The sequence below is a fragment of the Bos grunniens genome, chromosome 10, assembly GCF_055505025.1.
Source record: "Bos grunniens cultivar Pamir isolate PY7600 chromosome 10, Bosgru_T2T1.0, whole genome shotgun sequence".
Lineage (NCBI taxonomy): Eukaryota > Metazoa > Chordata > Mammalia > Artiodactyla > Bovidae > Bos > Bos grunniens.
In genome coordinates, this window is record NC_141174.1 from 22632742 (window position 1) to 22654102 (window position 21361).

General features: G+C 53.2%; 1 protein-coding gene and 3 long non-coding RNA genes across 15 annotated transcripts in view; 2 read left to right on the forward strand and 2 right to left on the reverse strand.

Moving 5' to 3' along the window:
* The first annotated feature begins 97 nt into the window (after positions 1-97).
* Positions 98-21361, forward strand: part of ACTN1 (actinin alpha 1) — a 98168-nt gene continuing 76904 nt past the window's right edge. For 5 of the 9 annotated variants that reach the window (XM_086320078.1, XM_086320069.1, XM_086320070.1 and 2 more), the window contains exon 1: positions 98-483. In XM_086320078.1, the coding sequence (XP_086176204.1) occupies positions 379-483 (105 nt within the window). In that variant the 5' untranslated portion in view covers positions 98-378. Of the gene's footprint in view, positions 484-1118; positions 1259-5711; positions 5800-21361 lie in introns of those variants that run through there. The other 4 variants (XM_086320074.1, XM_086320075.1, XM_086320076.1 and 1 more) reach the window with 2 other exon arrangements.
* Positions 934-1967, reverse strand: LOC147364120 (uncharacterized). Its single transcript, XR_015134111.1, has 2 exons — positions 1832-1967; positions 934-1211 (listed from the first exon to the last, which is right to left on the reverse strand). It is a non-coding gene; the product is annotated as an uncharacterized LOC147364120 (long non-coding RNA).
* Positions 1268-21361, forward strand: part of LOC147364121 (uncharacterized) — a 50886-nt gene continuing 30792 nt past the window's right edge. Inside the window, exon 1 of one of the 3 annotated variants that reach the window (XR_015134108.1) lies at positions 1268-3211. This is a non-coding gene — a long non-coding RNA (uncharacterized LOC147364121). Of the gene's footprint in view, positions 3212-9460; positions 10310-14073; positions 17250-21361 lie in introns of those variants that run through there. The other 2 variants (XR_015134109.1, XR_015134110.1) reach the window with 2 other exon arrangements.
* On the reverse strand, positions 5604-7944 carry LOC147364122 (uncharacterized). 2 transcript variants are annotated; one of them, XR_015134106.1, is made up of 4 exons: positions 7867-7944; positions 6969-7054; positions 6271-6378; positions 5604-5738 (listed from the first exon to the last, which is right to left on the reverse strand). It is a non-coding gene; the product is annotated as an uncharacterized LOC147364122 (long non-coding RNA). The 2 variants fall into 2 exon arrangements; XR_015134107.1 differs by lacking the exon at positions 7867-7944 and adding an exon at positions 7355-7493.

The window sequence follows — 21361 nt, forward strand, 5'->3', positions numbered from 1 at the left end:
CTCGGCCTGGCCAATGGAGAGCCTCCGGAGGGCTCTGCCCCTGCCCCTCGCCCCCGCCCGCCTGTGCGCCCGCAGCGCTAGTGTGTCCGCCTCGCTCAGTGTGCGTAGAGATTAGGTCTGAGCGCCGGCGCGAGGTAGGCAGTCCGCGAGCTCCAGCCGCCGCCGCCGACGCCCCCCAGCAGCCGCCTTCGCTAGCAGCGCCGCGGTGGAACCGGGCGCAGGGGAGCTAGCCCGGCCCCGCCAGCCCAGCCCAGCCCCAGCCCCAGCTCAGACCGTCCCGACTCCCTCCCCACGCCGGGGCAGCAAGCCGCAGCCGCCGCCGCCCGGAGAGAAGGTGGAGGAAGAAATCCAGCCCCTAGCACGCGCGCACCATCCATCATGGACCATTATGATTCCCAGCAAACCAATGACTACATGCAGCCCGAAGAGGACTGGGATCGAGACCTGCTCTTGGACCCAGCGTGGGAGAAGCAGCAGAGAAAGGTAAGCAACCTCCCCGGCCCGTCGCAGCCCCCCGCCCGGGGCAGCTCGGCTTGCGGGGCTCTGGGGTTCTGGGCTGCGAACCGGTTCCAGGCGCGCACGAGCGGGGGCGGGGGATGCGCGGCCGCAGCGAGGTGGGGTGTTGGGTTACAGGCGCGGGGAGGAAGGGGGAGCGCCCCGGCCCCAGAGCCCGCGAACGCCGAGGCTGAGCGCTGGGAGGTGGGGCCGCCCGCGGGCAGGTCGCCTTGGGGCGGGCTACCCAGGCTGCCCGGCTGTAGTCGCCGCGGCCCCGCGAGGGCAAGGCGCGGGGGCGGTGCTCTGGAGGCTGGGGCTGAGCCCCGGGCTCGGTGGCAGTTAGCTCCGGATCGATTTTCTCTTTCCTTCCCCGCCCCTTGACCGCCTTTCCATATGGCGTGCGGTGGCAGCGCGCTTCCTGGGTCGCCTTGGTACCTGAAGGGGACAAGCTGCATGGGTCCTCCCAGCCTCAGTCCGCCGGCCGAGGGGGCAGCGGGCGTGGCGGGATTGGCACCCACCTCTGGGTCTGTGTGGATGTGGACCTGCCGGAGTGGGGTTAGGGCCGAGAGAACCCGGGACCAAAGCGGGCTCCCCAACGGGCCCTGTGGAGGCGGGGTCAGGGCGGCAAACCGTTTTATTGCTTAACTCGGTGCTTGGTAGCTGCGAACCGACATGAGCTTGCGTCTGCGTCCTGCCTCTCCGATCCCTGCTCATTCCTGGCAGATGGCGAATTTGGGCAACTTGATCTGAGTTGAGGGGCTCGGTAGGGCAAGGCATTGTCTCTGGGGATATTTGGGGTCAGTCCTTGGGGTTCCATGCTTAGCCACCGAGGCGCGTCCCAGTGCCGGGTGCGCGCTCTCCCACGGGCGCTGGGCTCAAAGCTGGCGAGGGGACCCGGGCACAGCGGCCGGTGGCAGGAAGAGGTCAGAAACCACTCTTGTTGGGGGGGAGGGCGCCCCAACCGTGCCTTTGCTTCCTGCCTGCGCGGTGAGCTCTTGCCCCAGGCGGCCACGTACCCTGAACACCCTTTTCCCTCCTCCCCCGCGGCCCGCTCCCATCCGGTCCCTTCTTAACCCCCACCCCCACCTCCACCCCTCCGCAGATCTGGGAATGGGGTGGGGGGGACACACAGGATGGCGCGTCCCCCTGGATAGTGCGGTTAGGGCTGGGCTTGAGGGAGAACGCTTATGTCCAAAAATGGTAACATTCATTCCCTTTTTTAAACTTAAAAGGGGGGGAGTTTAGGGAGCCGACTGAAGTTTTTTTTCAGCCAAAGGCATCCTGTATTAGCTCACTCAGGAATCCTAAGCCCTGAAACTGGCGCCCTTTTACTCACTTCATCAGACAAGCAGAGGTAATTTAAAACAGCGCACAAAGGGCTTCCCAAAGCAGGGCGACCTGAGCCCCAGGGTCTTGGCTTCTGCTGGGCCCAGCCCTCTGCAGCCGCACCAGAAGGTTGCCCTGCTTCTAGCAGACTTCTTTGCCTTGCGGCCGTTACTTAAACACCCCTCCCCCTCTACCTGTCGGGCCCCTCGGGGAGGGCTGGGGGAGAGGTGAGTCCCTCCCTCACCTGGTTTATCTCCTGGGTCAGTTGTACTGTTGGGGAGTTGAGAATGGAGTAATCTGGAGATTCTCATGGGGGTAAAGGTTGGGGAGTTTCAAGGTGCACCTTCCTTGAGAATAGGTTTTAAATTGGACAGGAGGAGTGGGATTAGTGTAGAAATTTCTGTTTGCCTAGCACCTACTGTGTGCCTGGTGGGGTGGAGTGACAGGACTACCCAAGAATTAGGAATTAGGTCCTTTTAAGGACTGTGGGACTAAGCATTGGACCTGCACATGGTTTCATTATTATCAAATGAATGAGTGAGTATATTAAAAGCAGTGGGGGAGAAAAATTAGTGTCTCTCTTTCCCTACACACACACTCAGAACTCTGACCTGGGTAGTAATGGATGTGTACCAGGCTTTTGGGCAGCCAGGTGGGAACAGGGTCACCTGGGAAGGTTGGTTACCCAGGGACAAACCCCACAGTTCCAAGAGCTGGGACTGGCTGATGTACGCTGGGACTGTTCTAATGGTATATATGGTTTCAGTTGTTACTCCCAGCAGCTGTGGGAGCTGGGCAACGGGAGGATGAGGAAATGAGGGCAGAGGTGGAAGTAACCAGCCTAGCGTCCAGACAGCTGCATGGTGGGGCTGGGTTGCAGCTGTGCTCCAGCAGGCAGCTTCCCCTCACTTGTTCCTTAGTTGGTGAAGGAGGCCGGAAAGCTGGGTCTGGCACCCAGAGCCTGCAAAGATCTTGGACCAAGGGGAGCCAACCCCTGCTTTGGTGGGGTTGATGGAGAAGGCCCACAAGCTCTGGGCCTTGATTGAATCTGGTCCACAGCTTTTTTTTTTGTTTTTTCTGGGCCATTAAGTCTCTGTAATCTCAGTTTCTGCATATTTCCCCTAGTTCTCAGCAGGCTGGTCGGGATCTAAATTGGTATTATAACGGGAAGATCAGATTTAAAGTAACTTGGTGCTTTTGACAGTCTCCCTGCTGAGGTGAGGTGAGGGTTGAGTGGGTCAGAGGCTGACGGTTCCAAATGGAGGCGGGAGAGTGAGGGTGGGGTGAGGAGGGGCGGAAGGAGGTCACAGTGCTATGAGATACAAAAGCCACTGGGCAGGAGGCTGAAGACCCCCGTGTTCTGTCCTAGACTAGACAACCTGGACTGTGGGTAAGACTTCGGGCCAGTCATTTCGCTTCTCTGAGCTTTTATTAGTTAGTTCAGCAAGTACTTTTGGAACCCCTACTCTGGGCCAGGCTGGGATCCCGGTGCAGAGGGTGGAGCGTGAACTAGGCAGGCCAGGTCTCTGTCCCCCACGGCCTTCCATTCTGTTTCCTCCTTCGGCCTGCCCTGCCCACCCCTCAGGGCTCCTTACAAGCATCAGATTAAATGACTTCTTGGGTGACGCCAAGGCTGATGCAGATGCTGGTAAAAGTCTGTGCAGGTAGCAGGCATGACTCAAGAGCCTGCCCTGGGTTGGCCACGGCTTGTCCCTTCAAAGAGTGCTTCAGTGCAGAGTTCATCATGCTGGGCTCCTTGCCTCAAAGACACAAAATGCCGTGGCTTGGGGGAGTTTACTGGATTTCACAGTCTTTCCGATGTTGGAGGCTGAGAACTGAAGCCGTCTTTTCTAGGGGCCCCAGCTCTGAACACCCATCTTTGGGGAATGGCCAGAGTCCTCAGTTTATTCCCTTACGTGACTCTCACCCACGTCCTCATGTGTGCTCATGTGTGCCTGGAGTCAGCTTGGCTAGATTTTGAGTAAAATCCTGGCTCTACACTTGTATGCTTGCAGCCCTGGGCAAGTTACTTATCCTTTCTCAGCCTCCAATTTCTTATTTATAAAAAGATGCTAATACCTCCACCCTACCCCACCCCCTCCACCGACCCTCTTCACTGCTAGGTCGACAGCAGAGGATATGTAAAAGGGCCTCTTCTGCTGTTAAGTTTTATTCTCTCTCTTCCCTCTAAATCTGGGAGGCTCTGGTGTACTGTGTATTCCCACAGGTGCCAGCCCTGCGTTTTTGTTCTGTTTTTCACATGTAGGACCTTAATTAATATTTGTTGAGCTGATGGATGTTCAAACAGAGAGATGGCCCTGGCAGGTGAAAGAAGGTAGTTGTAAATAAGCCCAGATCCTGATTCCATATCTACGTCAAGCCAGGTTGTCAAGCTATGTGGCAGGAAGAGAAGCTGCTTTATTTACATTTGCTTCTGGACTTTGAGGGGCTTCCTGGTGGCTCAGCGGTAAAGTGTCTGCCTGCAATGCAGGAGCCACTGGACACATGGGAGGAGAGCATGGCAACCCACTCCAGTATTCTTGCCTGGAGAATCCCCATGGACAGAGGGAGCCTGGCAGGCCATGGTCCATGGGGTCACAAAGAGTCAGACTGAGCATGCACGCATCCATGTCCTGGACTGTGAGATCATCATCAGAGGAGCTACCAAGGTTACCCACCAAGGTGGAGGATTGCAAAAGGGGAGAGTCTGCCATAGGTGGGTTTATCTGGGGAGGATCAGGATGTCTGCCTACCTGAAGGCAGGAGGTTAGGAGTGAGTGATGCCTGGTAGCAATAAAGCCTGAGAGAGAAGAGAATTGGCCTTCATCTCCATCCTCATACCGCTAGGGTTCTTCCCGATTCGTTCCTTGTCAGTGTCCATGGGGGCAGGACCCAATCTGTCCTGTGCTCTGCAGAATCCCTAGTGCCTAGCACAGAGTCAGACCTATTGCATGTGGTCCAGAAATGATGATGAAATAATTGGATAAACATCATGCATGGCTTCTAACGCCAAGCCAGGGCAGTAGAGATTGGGATGAAATGCTTTACATTCCAGATAAACCATCCCTTTCTGGGACTGGATTCTGGCTCCAGCCTCTGCAGGTGGACATGCTCTGGGGACCCTGGTTCAAGTCTTCACCCCTCCACTGGCTAGCAGTGTGATCCAGGGTGAGTCACTTACCTGCTCTGTGCCTGATGATGCCAAGAGGGAAATGGAGATAATAATTGTTCCTGCCTGAAATAGCTGAGTAGAAGCTTAAAAACCAAGTAAGGTATACAGGGAATTTAGCATAGCACATGGGGTATAGCGAGTGCTCAGTAAATGTTAACTATTTTGAGGAACCAGAGCTGCTATGGCCTTTTTACGGTGATGCTTTGAGATAAGATGTAGTATATAAATCTGCTTCCGAAGGAGGCCAGAAGTGTGTTGGAGTTGTGTTGTCCTTGACCTTTGACCCCAAATTCAGTGCTGGCTCATTGAGTGTCACCCGACCTTTCCGTTTGCTCAATCCCTTGACCTATAGAATGGTATAAAATCCTTTGCCTACCCTTTTCCTACTTCCTGGGAATCCAGGATGAAGAGGTGAATGCCGAAGTGCTTAAAAACATTGTCAGCTGGTTGTAATACAGGTAAAATGACCTCAGAGTGTCTTCAGGCCCCTCTGATAATTAACTGATGAATGCCAAAGTGCTTAAAAACATTGTCGGCTGGTGGTAATACAGGTAAAATGACCTCAGAGTGTCTTCAGGCCCCTCTGATAATTAACTGAGCGCGTTCTGCAGGCCCTGCTCACACCCTCAGCAGCTCGCCCAGCCCCGCTTGGCTCCAGATTGCAGCTGCTTCCTCTCTGAAACCCGGCCCACGTGGGTGCTCTGAGTGCAGGTGTTCCGCTAGTTGGTGAAGTGGTGGACAGAACCTGGAAGAGAGATGGGAGAGATGGACGGGCTGGGAGCCTCAGGGCTGCCCTGGAGAGATAGGTATGAGAGGGCCTGGGGTACAGGGCTGGCCAGACTTTTCAGTTCTGAGCAATGATGAGACCTTGAGGGGCTGCTGAGATGGGCTTTAGGATTCAGCCTCTTCAAAAGGAGGAATCTTGCTTCCTGAAGTCTGACTTCTTGAGGAGGGCTGCCAAGGCCTCCTTGCTCAGTGGGATGGGGCCTGGGAGAGGACCTTACCCCTGGGACTGTCCCTGGGGGCGGTGGGCGGTTCTGTGCGAGGAGGTCACACCAAATGGGCGTCCTGTCACCTGGGATTTGTGGTTGGGATTTGGGGCTCCTCTTTCCAGCTTCTCGAGGAAGGCCTGGGGCTGGGCGCCTGGCCAGTGGCCACAAACCATAAACTTGGCTTGAGGACTTGTCACATGAGACCTGGCGCCTCCTGCCTGCCAGGGTGGGGCAGCCTGAGACATGGCCCGGCCACAGACCTGCTACTGTGTGCCTGCTTCTCACCTTCTAGTCCCTGCATAGTGTGAGAACAGCGGCGAGGTCTCCTTGTGGAGGCAGTCTGAGCGCTGATTGAACCCCCTGTTAGGTAGCAGATGCTCCATCCAGGTGGGGCTGTGACAATGACAGGTTAGATGCAGACAGACAGAAAATCCCCCCAGGCCATACCAGTCACAGCCAGGGGCATGGCCCTGACCACTGCGGGGCAGGAGGTGACAGGGAAGGTTCTGCTGGGAAGCCTTTCCTTTCCCTGGCAAATATCAGGGGTGATGGTGGTGGGGGGTGTGTGTGTGTGTGTACAGGGGGTAGGGCTTCCCCTACTGGAGGGGAAAGACTGGGAGGAGCAGGGGTGCCAGTGAGTCCACCTGCCATTGTTTCCCCCCTTGTCCTCCTTCCCCATTCCCTCTACCCCTCCCGGAGCTGACCTCTCACCTTGCTAAGAGGCCAGGCTGTTTGTACAGCTCATAGGTTGGACTCTGGAGCCCCACACCTCCGCACAGGTGTTGTCGTGCAGGTGTTGGGACTGTCCAGCACCTGAGCTGCCCCCATGTGTGACCCACCCCCACTTTTCCTGGGGCCTGGTGTGCAGCTCAGGGTTGAAGTGTCAGGGCATGTTTCTGGGACCCTGCTTTTATCCCCTGAGTCTGGTCAAAGGGCCCATGTTGCTGCAGGAAGGATCTGGGGAGCCAGGCTGAGTTACTCACCTGGGGTACTGAAAGGGTCCCAGAGCCCACCAGCAGCTGGATATGGTTTGGACAGTCCAGTCAGCAGCTCCCCAGAGGGGTCACAGCTAAGAGGCAGTAGGCAGAGGGACCCTGTAACCTGGGTTCCATAGTCCTGGTGACACTGGGTCACCCTGCCGGGACTGGGGATTTAGCCCAGGGTGTGCTGGTTCCTTTGGCAGTGGCACAGTATCCTAAGTCCTGATTGCCCAATCTGAGGCAAACCTCGGGAGTGGCCAGGGCAGGGGGTCCAGCAAGGCGGGGCTCAGCCATCCTGGGAGCCCCTAACACAGGGCCAGGATTCCTGCTGGTTCTTGGGCCGAGCATCAGGTCGGGGAACCCTCCCTCCTTAGGGGGTAGAGGGTCACCTTGGGGAGAGGGCTAGTCCTTCGCTCTCCTGCTTGTCCCTCCTGGTCTTCCTTCGCCCGTATCACCCCCATCCTGGCTGGGGGTTACTGGCAGGATCTTGCCGTGCAGGGCACCTTGTGAGTCTGGAGTAGTCACACTTGGCCGCAAAGATACGGCGACGACAGTCACAACCTCACTCTGCCCCCTCCTCATGCTTGTTCGGCCACTCCAGGTGGTGCCATTGCTTGCAAAGGGGTTGGGTGGGTGTAGCAGGGCCTCCAACCCTTCCCAGACAGAAACTGGCTGTCCCAGCTGCCTGCTAGCAGAGCTAGGAACGGACTGGATTTTTTTTTTTTAAGTTGAAGAAATTCTTTTTCTTATGATAATCACAGTGGCTCACCCTTTCTGAGCATGTGCTCAGCATTCCGCCCTGTGCTAAGGACTCCACATGCATTAACACATCTAATCCTGCGAGGGGGATACTCTGACCCTGTTTCGCAGAGGAGAGAACCGGCCCAGAGCAGTCACATACTTATCCAAGAACCCACAGCCGGCGAGAGGTGGAGCTGGGGTCTGAAGCCGGGTGGTGTTGCCTCCTCAGATTTTGCTCTGCTGCTTATAAAGCAAATGCTTGCATTTCTAGCAACATTTACCCAAAGCCAAAACATATACAAAACAAAACCCGGTGATGAAAGTGTTCTGGAATTAGATAGCGGTGGCGGTTGCACAACCTTGTGGATATACTAAAAACTGCTGAACTGTAGGCTTTAAACTGGGTGACTGACGGTTTAAGAATTATATCTCAACTTTAAAAACCCTCAGCTAATGCTAATTTAGGAAGAGAATGACAGTTGCCTGTCAGCCCACCTCCCAGAGGTGAGCTCTCTCCATCCTCGCCCCTCTTTCTCTCACTGTGAGTCCACCTTTTCTCTCTCGCTCACTGTTTATGAAAAGGTCAGGGATCCTGGTTCATTGCGTGAGTGGGAGAACAGAAGAGAAAAATAATCAAGAAGGATAGCTTTCATAAAAAGCCTGATGTGGCCCTTTTCTTGGAAACTGCTTAAGACTAGAGCCCAGATAAGCACAGGCAAACAGAATCCTGGGGTGGAGGTGTGTCCTTCCTCATTGATCAAAGGCTGAGCCAGTCCCATGGGACCTGCCTGCTTGGCCTGGGATTACTTCCCACCTTCTGCCATCCCATGGTTAACAGGGAGGGTCTAAGTGGGGCAAATTTCCCTAAGTCCTGAGGCATGAAGAGGGGAGGGTAGGGCCAGGGTCCTCCCCCAGGAGACAGCTGCCCATTCTCAGAGGTTGCCTAGCAATAGTGGGAACAGGTGACTTAGCCCACTACAGAGGTGGGAGGAGAATAAAAGGCAGCTGGGATGGAAATCGGGAGTAGATGCAGAGGATGCTGTTACCCTGGAAACCGCCTGCTTGGTCCTTGGCTGCAGTGGGCTACTTCTGGGCTGGGATCCATTCTTCATTGAGAGATTGCGGGGACCTCTCCAGGCCTGTCACCCACAGGGTTGGGGCGGGGGAAGGGGATGTAGAGAAACCTCTTGCACATGGCCTCTGTGGGGGATATGTTCTCTGCAGCCTCGTTTAACATTCACAAGAGCCTTGTAAGGCATGTCGGATGATCACACTTGATAGATGAAGATGCTGAGCTTAGAAATATAGAATAACAGGCTCACACCCAAAGGCTCCCAGTGAGAAGGGGCTGGTACCCTTGGTCCTTAAAGCAAACATTTCATTTTGGCTTAAAGCATTTCACGTGCCCAAGATCTGGGAAGGAATGTAAACACTATCCACCTTCAGGGGAGGGAAGAGAAGAAGATGAGAGAAGCGAAGGCTAGAAAGACGAGTTGTCTGTTTTATATCCAGTGATCAACCAATAATATTTAATAAGATGTCTTGGTTCTCCAAATAAGTAAAAAAGACCGTAGTTTACACTGATTGAAGTTTGCATGGTTTAGATTATCTCAATCTTAAAAAAAAACCCTTTGAGAAAGATACTGTTAACTTCCCTTGTTACTATAGATGGGGAGATTGAAGCTCAGGGGGTTTAAGTAGGTTTCCAAAGATTGACCAGCTAATAAACAAGTTTATGAATGAACCCAGGCAGACTGACCTTGAAATGCCATCCTTCACCAGAAGTACAGATGCACCCATTGCTATCTTGGAGTTTATGTTTTGAGACAAGGCTTACATATATAAAATAATATGGAATAGCTTAAGATGGAATATAGTGATTCCCTGGTGGCTCAGACCATAAAGAGTCTGCCTGCAATGCGGGAAACCCAGGTTTGATCTCTGGGTTGGGAAGATCCCCTGGAGAAGGAAAGGGCAACCCACTCCAGTATTCTTGCCTGGAAAATCCCATGGATGGAGGAGCCTGGTGGGCTGCAGTCCATAGGGTCGCAAAGAGTCGGACACGACTGAGCGACTTCACTTTTAAGATGGAATATAACCGAATACTCATTAGATGGTTCATGATTTTTAACATTTATGCTTTCACATGTGTCCTCTCCTTTCACTGTGATAAAAAGACTTGTGAGGTCTTATTCCCATTTTATAGACAGAGAATGTAAGGCTCAGAAAGGGGGAGTGGTTTAACCAGGGTCTCTTGAAGTCCAAATGGGGTAGAGTTGGTTTTGAATCCAGGTCTTTGACTAGAGGGTCTGTGACACTAAAGGGGTGCAGGCCTTTCTGAAGTTCCTTTTCTGGGTTGAAAGGTCGCGGAGGATTCTAGTTGTATTTCTCCCCACTTTTCAGTAGAAGGAGTAACTGCAGGGAATAGACTCCTGAGCCTGGTGGCCTCTCCTGAAGCTGACCCTAGCTGTGGAGGGCTGGCTTCCCTGCGATGAGAGTCATCCATGCCCCCTCCTTCTCTCCTCCTTGGGACCCTTCAGCTTCAGCGGCTCCTGCGGGCCCCTCTGTTTGGTCTCCAGGGACACCCAGCACCTTTGAACCAGGTAGCTGATGCTCAGTGTTTATTTTGACTTTAGAAGCCTGTGCCTGTAAATACAAAGTTGCAGGTTCTGATTTGAGCCTTGAGGCTGTTAAGAAAGGGGGTGAGGGTGAGTCTGAGAGCTTAGGTTGGGGTGAGCTGTTTTGGTTTTCAGTGCTGCAGGCCCGGCTAGGGGACAGCATTGAGGGCGGGGAAAGACCATGCCCTTCCTGTCCCATCCCATCACCTTGCAGCTGAGGGTCTAAATCAAAGGCCATGATGGTGGAAAAGTGATGGGGGTGGGGAGGGTAAGGAGCCTGGTCTCTACCTTGTTTTTCCTGTTCTGTGGTGGTTGGTACTTGGGGGCTGCGGAGTGTGGTTGCAGGCCTGTGATTTGAGGCCAGGGCTTACAGGGGAGCATTTTTATGGGCCTGAAGATTTATTTTTTAAAAGTCATCTGCAAAGCTGATTATAACCAAGGGGAATAGAACAGAGTGGTGCCGGGCTCCGTTTTCAAATCGTCTGTAGGTGAAGTGACCGGAGGGGAGGGTGCGGCAACGTGGGTGGCCCCCTTCAGGCAGGTCTCCTAATGGAACTTGGCTTTCGATCTTGCAAGAGAGGCGGCCAGTCCTGCCTGTGGGTGGGAGGGGGCTTGTTACTGTCAGGCTCTGTCTTTCTCCTTATGTCCCATGTGGAAATGTGCACATGTCACAGCCTGTGGTTTGAGGATGGAGAGAGAAGTGGCACTTTTAATTCTTCTAAGTCCCCAAACCAGAAAATGGGATCTGTGCCTCCCCAGTGTGAGGCTGTACTGGGGGCAGGGCCAGTAGCTCTGAGGTCCCAGGTCTGTTTTGACTTCCAGGTCTGTTTTGACCTCCAGGTCTGTGAGCGAGGATGTGTGTGTTGGTGTGAATGGAGGTGTATGTACGTGGGTGTGTGTATATATATGTATGTGTGTGTGTGTTTGTGTATGTGTGTATGTGAGTGTGTGTGTGTATGTGTGTACACGTGTGAGTGGGTATGTGTATTTGTATGTGTGTTTGTGTTTATGTGTGTATAACAAGTGTATGTGAGTGTGTATATATGTATATTTGTGTATGTGTGTACCCGTGTGTTTGTATATCGGTGTGTATGTCTGTGTGTGTGTGTGTACATCTGTGTGGTGTGTGTCTAGCTCTGAGGAGCCCCTCTGTTATTTTTGGCCACTGCCTTGACTTTGGCAGGGGAGTGGCTCCCTTTCAAACACCACAGACATCCTCCAGATAATGTCTAATGGCACTTTCCAGTAGAGTTCCCGATATTCGGAAAGGCCCTTCCAGGAACCCAGAGTGCTTTTCCAGACTTGGCCCTGGGAGCTAGGAGCTGGGAGCTGGAGGAGGTGGAGCAGGGGAAGCGGGGGTGGGGGTGGGGGCCCAGACCCCTGGTTTCCTGCCCTTCATCCTGGATGCTGTGCTAGCTGGGCTCTTTGGAGGTGTCTTTCATGAGTCCTGAGGACTCACTTTAGAAATCTGGATAATTTTCCAAACTCTAGCCACCTAGCTTTTCTTTTTTTTTTGGTAAGTTAAGCAGTGGTAAACTTAGAGATTCATTGTGTATAATTAGCTTTCAGCTTTTTTACAATGAAAGAATTCCACATTGGGATTTTAATTCCCTGGGCCTGTCTGGATAACTGCCCCCCCCCCCGCCCCGCACCTTTTCCTTTCCCCCTTAACGGTCTGCTTGGTGCAGGCAGCAAGGCCATATTGGGGCCCAGGGGTGTCCAGTTAGGGCACTTGCTCCCAGTCCCTTTCCATGGAAGCTGCTGGCTCAGGACAAGGCCAGCTTAGGTCCACCTTATGGCTCAGGGAGTGTGTTTGGAGTTACAGAGCTGAGCACCCACCCCCTCCCCTGAGCAGGAGCCAAGCCCGGGCTATGCTGTGGACCAGGCACATCTGAGTGTTTCACAGATATTAATTCATTTAATCCTCAGAACACCCGTGTGAAATGATTTGGCTGGAAGAGTAAGGAAATTTAGACCTGCAAAGGCTCAGGCGGTTACAGCTGTTATTTCTATATTTTCTGCTCTGAGGCCCGTTTGCAAAGAAGATGAACATTGCAGATTGGAGACCCTGGCCGCCTTCTCCCCAGTCCTGTTCCTGTCCCCCAGTGGAAGTGATCACTATCGAGCTTGGTGGTTTTCATTCCTAAGCGTCCATTTATACAGTTCCTACCTGTCTGGCTGTGTGCATGACAGATGGTGTCACACCCAGCGTATCACCGTGCACACTGCTGTTTCTGTGCTTGTCTGTCCCACACCCCACTTGGTAGGAGCTCTGACCCCATTCCATTGATGAGACGGCTGAGACCAGGAGGGGTTGGAGGATTTGGGGGATGTTTACAGGTGGCAGGTGGGGCCAGAAGCCGGGCTTCCTGCCTTTGCGGGTGGCTCTTTGTGTTCACCTGCTGCTCCTGCCACATCGGAGTTCAAAGACTGACTGGTATTTGGTGAGGGAGGGCAGGGGCAGAGAGTCTGTTTTTTATTTTCTTCCCTCCCACATGTGTTTTTGACACCTGGTTCTCATCCCCTGGGGCATGTGCTCGTTTGCCCGCTGCCCTGGACTCACAGTACTTTGCCATTTTTTTCTCTTCCCAGGAGGGAGCCCTTCTGCTTTTATTGTTCCTGGATGAAGTAAATATGCAATGACAGAAAAGCTACTGTGAATTAAGGCATGCTTCTAAATGAATTTGTATTGTATGTCTCACAGTGGCTTCTTGCAACATTTGGAAGTTAGTTGTTCTTTGCACATAGTTTTGGAAGAGGCGGGAGGTGGGAAGCCGTGGCTGGCTGAGTCCATCTTGGCTGGGTCCCAGGGGCAGCCAGTGGGATTCCAGTTATGTCTGTCTGTGCATGCTTGGTTTCCTGGCTCTGGCCCTTTCTTCCTTCTGCCCTGGCTCTGGGCCACTCAGCCCCTTGCCTTGCTCACTTAGCGCCTGGGTAGAAGATGGGTTGGAGAGAGCTGGAGAGGACAGACATGTTGGCAGCCTCTTGACAGCTTTTGCCACACTTGCTTAGGGCACTGTTGTGAGACTCTTAGCTCTGAGGACATTTGGAAGGTTCTCAGGGGGTGTCACTCATCTATGACTGACTGGGGACTCCTTGGATGAGTGAAGGTGAGTCTGTAGGGTCTCCTGGGGCTTCCTAGTAAGGAGTCCATTGCTTGGGCCTCCTGAAGCCTGCGGCACTGGCATCTGGACACTCATGCCACCTCATCCCAGAACCTTGAAGCCTAGAAGGATAGGAGTGGTTTAACAGTGGTTCTCACTTAATGTGCATCAGCGTCACCTGGAGGATTTGTTACAGCACTGGTTGCGGAGCCTCATCCTCAGGGTTGGTCATTCACTGGGTCTGGGGTGGGGCCTGAGAAATTACGTTTTTAGCAAGTGAGATGACACTTTAAGATGACTTGCAGAGGGGGGTAGATGTAGGCAGGGGTGAGGAACTGGGGCTCCTTTTGCAGTCTGCTACAGAGATCTTGAACCAGACTGTGACTTTGCTGGTAATTTCTGCCTCGTACCTCCTGACTCTCCCCCAGAATAAAGACCACGTTCTTTCTCTCTTTGGGAGGTCCAAGTTTGGGGAGGGAGGTGTGCTCTTGCACCCCGAGAAAAGGGGACTCCAGGGAGCTCCGATGGGCACGTGGTAATCGGTGGTCACCAAATGTTGGACGGACAGTGTCAGCGGATGCCTTTCGAGGGGGTGTGGGAGCCACAGTCCAGCAAGAGACGTCTGCAGATGAGAAGGTACTGGGGGTGATGTCCCTTTGAGTCACCAAGGTTCACTCCAGTGATGGGGCTGAATCCGGGGCACAGAGCAGGGCTGGGGAGGCTCCTGAGATTCAGAAGGGTGCCCTGGAGTCAGGAGGACGCCGGAGGCTGGGGAAGCTGGCCTGTAGCTCGGGATGGGCTCTGAGCCTGCCACGCCACCTGGCACCCTTCCCTGCGTGTCCTGTTGCGGGCTGGTGGGAGCCAGCGCAGGCCTCCAGCTCCCTATTAGGTAGTCCAGCTGCGTTTCTTCCTCTTTTGGCCAGCGGCCCACTTCACATTCCTCTCCCGAGGTGCTGGCCCAGCTGACACGTCTCTCCACTCCCTGCCCTATTGCATTTGGCGGAGGCCTCTACTTCAGAAATTCTTAGGGAGTTTCTGGTCCTCTTGTGAGGGTTTGGGACCTCAAAGGAAGTAAACTTGGCCCTCGGTTTTCCTTCTCTTTCCAGTCCCAGGGCCGAGGGAGTTCTCAAGTATTGGACATGGGTGGCCTGCTCTGCTGTCTTTAGGCTCAGCCTCCTGAGGGTGTGGAACCAGACAGAACCTGGGGCTCTGCATCTCATCAGGATGTGGGGTCCAGTAGGACCTTGGTCTGCTTGCCTTCTCCTCCCTTTCAGCTTGGACCTTGGAGGGGTGTCATTTAGGAGAAGAATCGGTATGGAGATACTGCTCCTTTTTTTTGCATTGTTAGGCCAGACAGCTGCTTTGGGAGACCCTGTCCTCTTTCCTCAGAGCAGAGAGAACAGTTGTGCGTTAGGTTCCGGGGCTGTGGGAGACCCGAGGTCTCTTAGAGCTTCCTGTGGCCACTATGTGACGCTGGACAAGTCACAGCGGATTGTTACCTATAAAATGAGTTGTGTTAGTCGCTCAGTTGTGTCTGACTCTTTGCAGCCCCATGAGTGTATAGCCCACGAGGCTCCTCCGTCCATGGAATTTTCCAGGCAAGAATAGGAGTGGGTTGCTATTTCCTTCTCCAGGGGATCTTCCCGACCCGGGCATCATAAAATGAGGGGACTGGGTTATAGGGTGACAGTGGGGCTCTGTTGTAAGTGTCCTGCTTGGATTATCGCGTGGAGATGATCTTTAGGGTCTGGGTCAACGCCAGTATCCTATGTTCTTGTCCTCTTTGTGGGGACGGGTTACTCTGCAGTCTAATACTTCTTGAGGTGACCTTGAGGTCGATCCCTGGGCTTGCAGTCTGGCCCTGAAATAACCTGCTAAAACACTGTCTCATATCTGTAGGAGTCTTCTGTGTCCTCATCCTTCAGGAATTTGTTCCCACCCTCTAGGGAGGGTATGGGTGGGGCCAGGTGAATGAACTTCCCTTAGGGACCCACAGTGCTCTGTGTCTTGGGCCCTGCATGGACTCTCTTGCTCTGGAAATACCTGCTTGGGGTGTGGCCGAGTGGGAAGCCCAGGTGCCTGGGGAGGGGAGAGTGGAGAGCCTTGTTTAGGGTGGAGATGGGTTTCTTAGCTTTGCCTAAGATGCGCCAGGTGTGGTCGGGGGGTGGGAATGCTGGGGGTGGCTCTGGAGGGGTGGGAGGGCATCTGTGCCCTCTGCAAGGTGGGCCACTCATAATCAGCCCTTTGTGTGGCTTGGCTGACCCACGGCCTGGTGGGAGGGAGGCGGCCTGCCCGTGGGTTCTGTGGGTAGAAGAAACTCCAAACTCCTGCCGGAGCCAGGAAACAAGGGTTTCAGCCTGGAATCTGCCCAAGGGACTGGTGTCAATGGGCAGCCTTGTGTTTCACTTTGTTTACTCCCAGAACCCAGCTCTATCCTTTCCCTGGTAGCAGTCTGAAGAAATCAAATCACAGGAGGCCCAACCAGAAGGGAACCCGTGCTGTCACCTGACCTTCTGCACATCAGATAAAGAGACTGAGGTCCATGGTGGTGATCTGTCTTGTCCAAGGACACACTGCTTTGAGTTCATTCCTTGTGGGGCTGGTTTAAGTAAAAAAATTATTCTGGGGACATATAAATCAACAACTGAAGTCATCCTTGCCAGTGGGCTCCAGAACACCTGCCGACAGATAGACGAGGTGAGCCTCTGTGCTCTGAAGGCAGGTGGGGCTGCTGGGGATCTGTGTGGGTGGTGGTCAAGTTCAGGTGAATTTCACACATGCTGACAGCTGTGCTGTACTGGGTGGAGGTGGTGATGGATAGACAGGTGGGCCCTTTGCATGGCTGGCCTTACGCTTAGATGTTCCTGGCACCGGCTTCTGATTTTGCAGTTGAGGAGGGAGCCAGAAATGGTCAGAGGGACCAGTGCTGGTGATGCTAGTGGTCCTGATGCTAGCACTTAGCGCTGAATCGTCATAACCACCCGTAAGATCTAGGTGCTAATACATTTTCATCTCCACTTTACAGAAGCACTTAAGCATTATTGAGATTGAATAATTTGCCCAAGCCATAGACAGAGAGGGGCTTGGCGGGCTACAGTTCATGGGGTCGAAAAGAAGCAGACATGACTGAGCACACAGCATGCACACCCAAGTTCTTGCGTGGCATTCTGGCCTGTGAAGCCAGAGTTGCCCAGCCACAGCCTGCAGTCCTAACCACCACTTTGACCATCTCCTTTCCTCTCTGCCAGGGCATGCTGCTTGATGGCAAGTCGGCCTGATTGGAGATGGGGAACCCCTCGCTAGAGAAGGAGCTGGGTCTCCACCCTCCCTAGGCCCCAAATACCTCTCTCCTGACACACACATTCCTGTGCATTCCTGAGGAGCCAGGAAGTGACTGTCTCTGGTCCCTGCAGGTCCCAGCGCTGAGGCAGCAGTGGAGGTGGGGCAGCTCAGCCCAGATGGGGGCTTTTTATGAACTCCTCCATGCTTCTCTCTGCCTCCCTCCTTTCTTCTCCTCGTCTGTTGTCTCTCCCTCCTGCCCCGCAGTGGCACCCCAGGCACTGGCCACTCCTGAGATTGGCCTTGGGAGGTAGGCTTCGCCAGAGGGATGGCTTTCTTTGCCTTTCTCGGGGTGCAAGGTGCTGGCTGCCTTTGCGGGCTGCCCTGGAGCAGGGCTGTGTCAGGGTTGGGCTGCTCCTGTGTCTGCAGAGGGCTCCAGGCTCCCACCCTCTGAAACAGCCACGGTCGTGTTTCCCTGTCTCTCTTGCAGCTACCGTGCTGGCTGTTACACATCCTGAATCTTATTTCATCCCAACAACAAGGTAGGAGGTATCAGCCCTGTTTACAGGCGAGGGAATCAAAACCCTGTAAAGTCAGAGACTGCACTGAGGCTAGTTTATGGCAGATAGGGGTTAATGCCCAGGTCTGTGGACCCAAGTGTCCACGTCCACTGATGCCCAGCATGAGCAGAGAGTTGCAGCAGAACAGAACCCCTGTCAGACAACAACAGTAAAATGCTTCCCAGCCAGGCTAGAGTATCCTGGGTCCGGGTGGGCTGGGTGTCTCCCTCATGAAGGCGCCTTGCTGGTCTCCTCTGAGAGAAGAGGCCAGATGGAAAGCATTTACAGGCTCATGGGCACCTCTTACTCATGAGTCTGTGGCCGAGGCATTGCTCAGAAAAACTCAGGCAGGAGAACACGTGATGCACAGGCAGCCAGAAGCCAGTCGGAGCCTGTCCCTCGCATCTGGCCCGGTTCTGTGATTCCTTCTTTTCAGAGAGTTTCAGCGCCCATTGTCATTGGAACTTGTTAATAGCGGCTGTGGGAGCCTAGTGAATGATAATAATAATGATATGATAATACTGTGAGAGCTATATGCACTAACTCTTCTAATGCTCTGCCTCGCTGTGTCCTTAGCTTTTTGCTTGTAAGCACTGGAATAAGGACTTTCCATGTATTAACCCATATATTCCTCACAATAACTTTGTGAGGTGGGCACTAATACCCCCATTTTATAGATGGGAAAACTGAGGCCCAGCGAGGTTTAGTTGTTCATCCAGGGTCCTGCAGCTAGCAAGGGGCAGAGCTGGGACTTGAATCCAAGGATTTCCAGTCAGTAAGACCATACATGATTCCCGTGAGGTCAGGGACCTCCCCATGGCTTTTATTTCTGTCCTTTGGCCTAGTACCTGATACCAAGTGGACTCTAGGAAGAGTCGTAATGATAGAATGAAGGGTGTTGGCATCCTGCCCTTTGAGGGGAAGTTGCCTTTAAGTTTCAGGGATCCCGGCATGGCTGGCATGACTTTCTGTTGAGGAGTGAGACCCGGAGCCCCACCCTTGGTCTCCTGAAGCCACTTACTTATGAGGGGAGCCCCTTGTATGGGGAAGGCTTCAAGTGCAGATGGAGTTGGCAGGGCTGGGAAGATAAGCCCAGGAGACACAGGGCCCAGAAAGCCCCTCATTAGCTACTTGTTCCTGTGGGGAGGTCTCCCCTGTCTTCATGTTATAAGTGCCAGTAGGCCTTTAACTACCAGGGAGGGATAGCAGATAATTTAGAATTTAATAAAGTTATCATCAATTCATAGGGGCAGGGGTTGTTTTTTCTTTCTCTCTTTATCCATGTTTCCTGGCATGTGGTGGGCACCTAAGGAATGTTAGTTGTGTGAATGAATGAATTAAAATAGAATCTTCATATGGAAAATTCAAGCACAGAAATAGAGAAGAGTATAATGAATCCCCGTGTACCCATTACCCAGCTTCAGCAATTAGCAGCGGAACCTGCTGGTCGTACGTAGCCACCTGGGACACTTTACAGTGAGATTAGCACGCTAGGATGAACTGCTAAGAGCTTCTCGAGAGGAAAAGGACACACAGAGATGAGATGATGCTATAGGACTAGTAAGAACTCGCTTTCACGTCACTGCCATGAGACATGTGCCAGGCACGCTGGAGGTGCTTATTTGAAGGTTTGACCTGACTGCATTGGACCATGTGGCATTGGGCTCCAGCCCCAGAGTGGGAAGAAAGTTCCTGAGGGATGAGTTCAGCAGATCCATGAGATGTTCAGACACATACGCTGTGGCTAAAGGCAGTGCAGCCAACAAAAGTTCATCCACTCAGTTCATATTTATTATCTCTCTTTTTAAATGGTGTTCAAATACTTTCAAAGTACAGAATAGTAAAACACATAGCCAGGTGCTTGCCACCTGGATTTAAGAGATATTAAGCACTCGCTCTTTTCAGATCACGGCCAGATGATGCAGGACATGTGTCTCTGAAGAGGCCAGTTGAGTGAGAGACCCACCACCTAGCATTTCCCTGTCATGATCAAGGATGTCACAGCCTCTACAGTGAAGGGCACGCAAGGAAGGCCCCAGGCTGCCTTTGAGGAAACCAGTAAGACCTCCCACAGGAGGTGATACTGTGAGCTAAAATTTAAATCTAGAATATATAAGAGTGAGTCAGGCGAGGGGGGTGGTGGCAGAGAGTGGGGGAGGTGGACCAGGCAGAGTGTGACCAAAAACATGAGACAGTGAGTGTCAAGTTCTGGGAAGGGAAGGGCGGGGAATGAGTGTGAGGTGGGGCGGGGAGCAGCTGGAGGGGAAGAGGCCTGGGGGCGGGTGACGGTGAGCCCAGAGGGTCTGTGGGGGCAGTAGCGGGCTCCGGGCCTGTCTGAACTGGACAGTGTGTGCTGAGAGGGTTAGAGGCCAGTGTAATCTTCAGTGGAGGTTTGGGAACGGGGCAGGGGAGGTGGGGGAACCGAGTCAGAGGAGTATTTGAAGAAAGCTGGCTGTTTAGAGCAGTCACCAGGCTGGAAGAGGCTCTGCTGGACTTGGCGTGTTGAGTGGGCCCCAGGGCTTGGAGGAGCAGGACTTGGGGGAAGTTGAGTGGAAATGGAGTTAAGCTCAGAATTTCTACTAGTCACACTTTCCAAAGAAGGAATGAACTGTTAGGTTGGGAGTTACCTGGTCTTAAATGTGTTTAGGTCTGCTGAAATGGAAATGGGGGGAATTCCCTGGTGGTCCAGCGATTAGGACTTCGTGCTTTCGCTGTTGAGGGCCAGGGTTCAGTCCCTGGTTGGGGAACGAATCCCACAAGCCATGTGGCATGGCCAAAAAACAATACGAAACAAAACCCTTCTAATTGAGGTATTCAACTAACTCTAAAAGAAATGAGATGGGAAGGACATGGAGGAAGGAGGGCACTGGCCCTTCACGGTCTTTTCTAAGAATATAAGCTGGGAGAGAGTTGGTTAAGTGACCCGTGGGCACAGACAAGTGGTGCTCCAAGGAAGGCGGCTATGGAGGAGGTGTTGGCCTGTTGCCATGGGAACCATCTCTGCTGTGGGTTTCCAGTTCCAAGGATGCCCTGAAAGGAATGAGCTCACTCCACCTGCAAGGTGATGAGTCAGCCTGCTCCGAAGTCCTGCTTGCCATCCAGGGCTGAGCAGGACCCTGCTTCTGCCCCTCATGGACCACTGATACTTCTCTGCCTGATGTGAGCCGTTGTCATTAGACAGGAGATGGAGGCAGAAGAGGCAGCCACATGCCATTCTGGTAGCCCTCGGGATCCTGACTTCAGTAGACGCAGGAGAAAGCCTCTATTCCACTTGGCCAAACCATGGTGCTCAGCAGGGCTGAACTATCCTATCTGCAGGCTGCTCACCTCACATTGACAGGGCACCAGATACACCTGGGACCTTGTAGTCCCGGCACGTAGGCTAGACGGATGCTGTGTGCTGAGGGTGTTGAGGAAGTTCAGGCTGTTCGTGGATGTCTATTGGTCAGATGTAGGGGTGGTTTCCGAGGGTGGATGAGGAAACCTTCTGGGATTTGATTGCACACTGGAAGGATTAGGGGTCACTAGTTTGCCGATCGAGTCCTAGGTATATTTTCGGAGGCCTGGGCTTGTGACTCGTGGCCCTTGCCTCCCTACCGCCCACGTGTGCAATTCATCGTTCTTATGGGGGAGTGTGCAGAAAATGTCCACTGACTGCCAGGTGAGGACTAGCATCTCAAACAGCTGTGATTTCAGAGCACGAGGCATCTTCCTCAAGACCCTACTAAATGCAGACCATCATCTACTGGGTTCTAGTCCCTCAGAATCCAGATGGGCGCTGGAGCCTGTTCCCTCCCTCCTTGGGGCAGCCTGGGGATAACATTGAAAAGGCCAGGGGAGGTTGGCTTTTCTAGTTTCTCACTGCCTGCCTGCTTCACCTCCATGGACCTCTGTTTCCATCTGAGAAGATAAATGACTTTGGGGGAACGGTGAATGACCACTTTAACCCTTTCACCTAAACACAGCTACTTAAATTTCGAGAAGCCGGTTTTGTTTTTATCCTCACGCTTGTGTTATTTTTATAACGGTGGTTACTTTTATATTTCCTTTTTATATTTACTTTTATATTTAGTTTACTTTTATATTTCCCCACT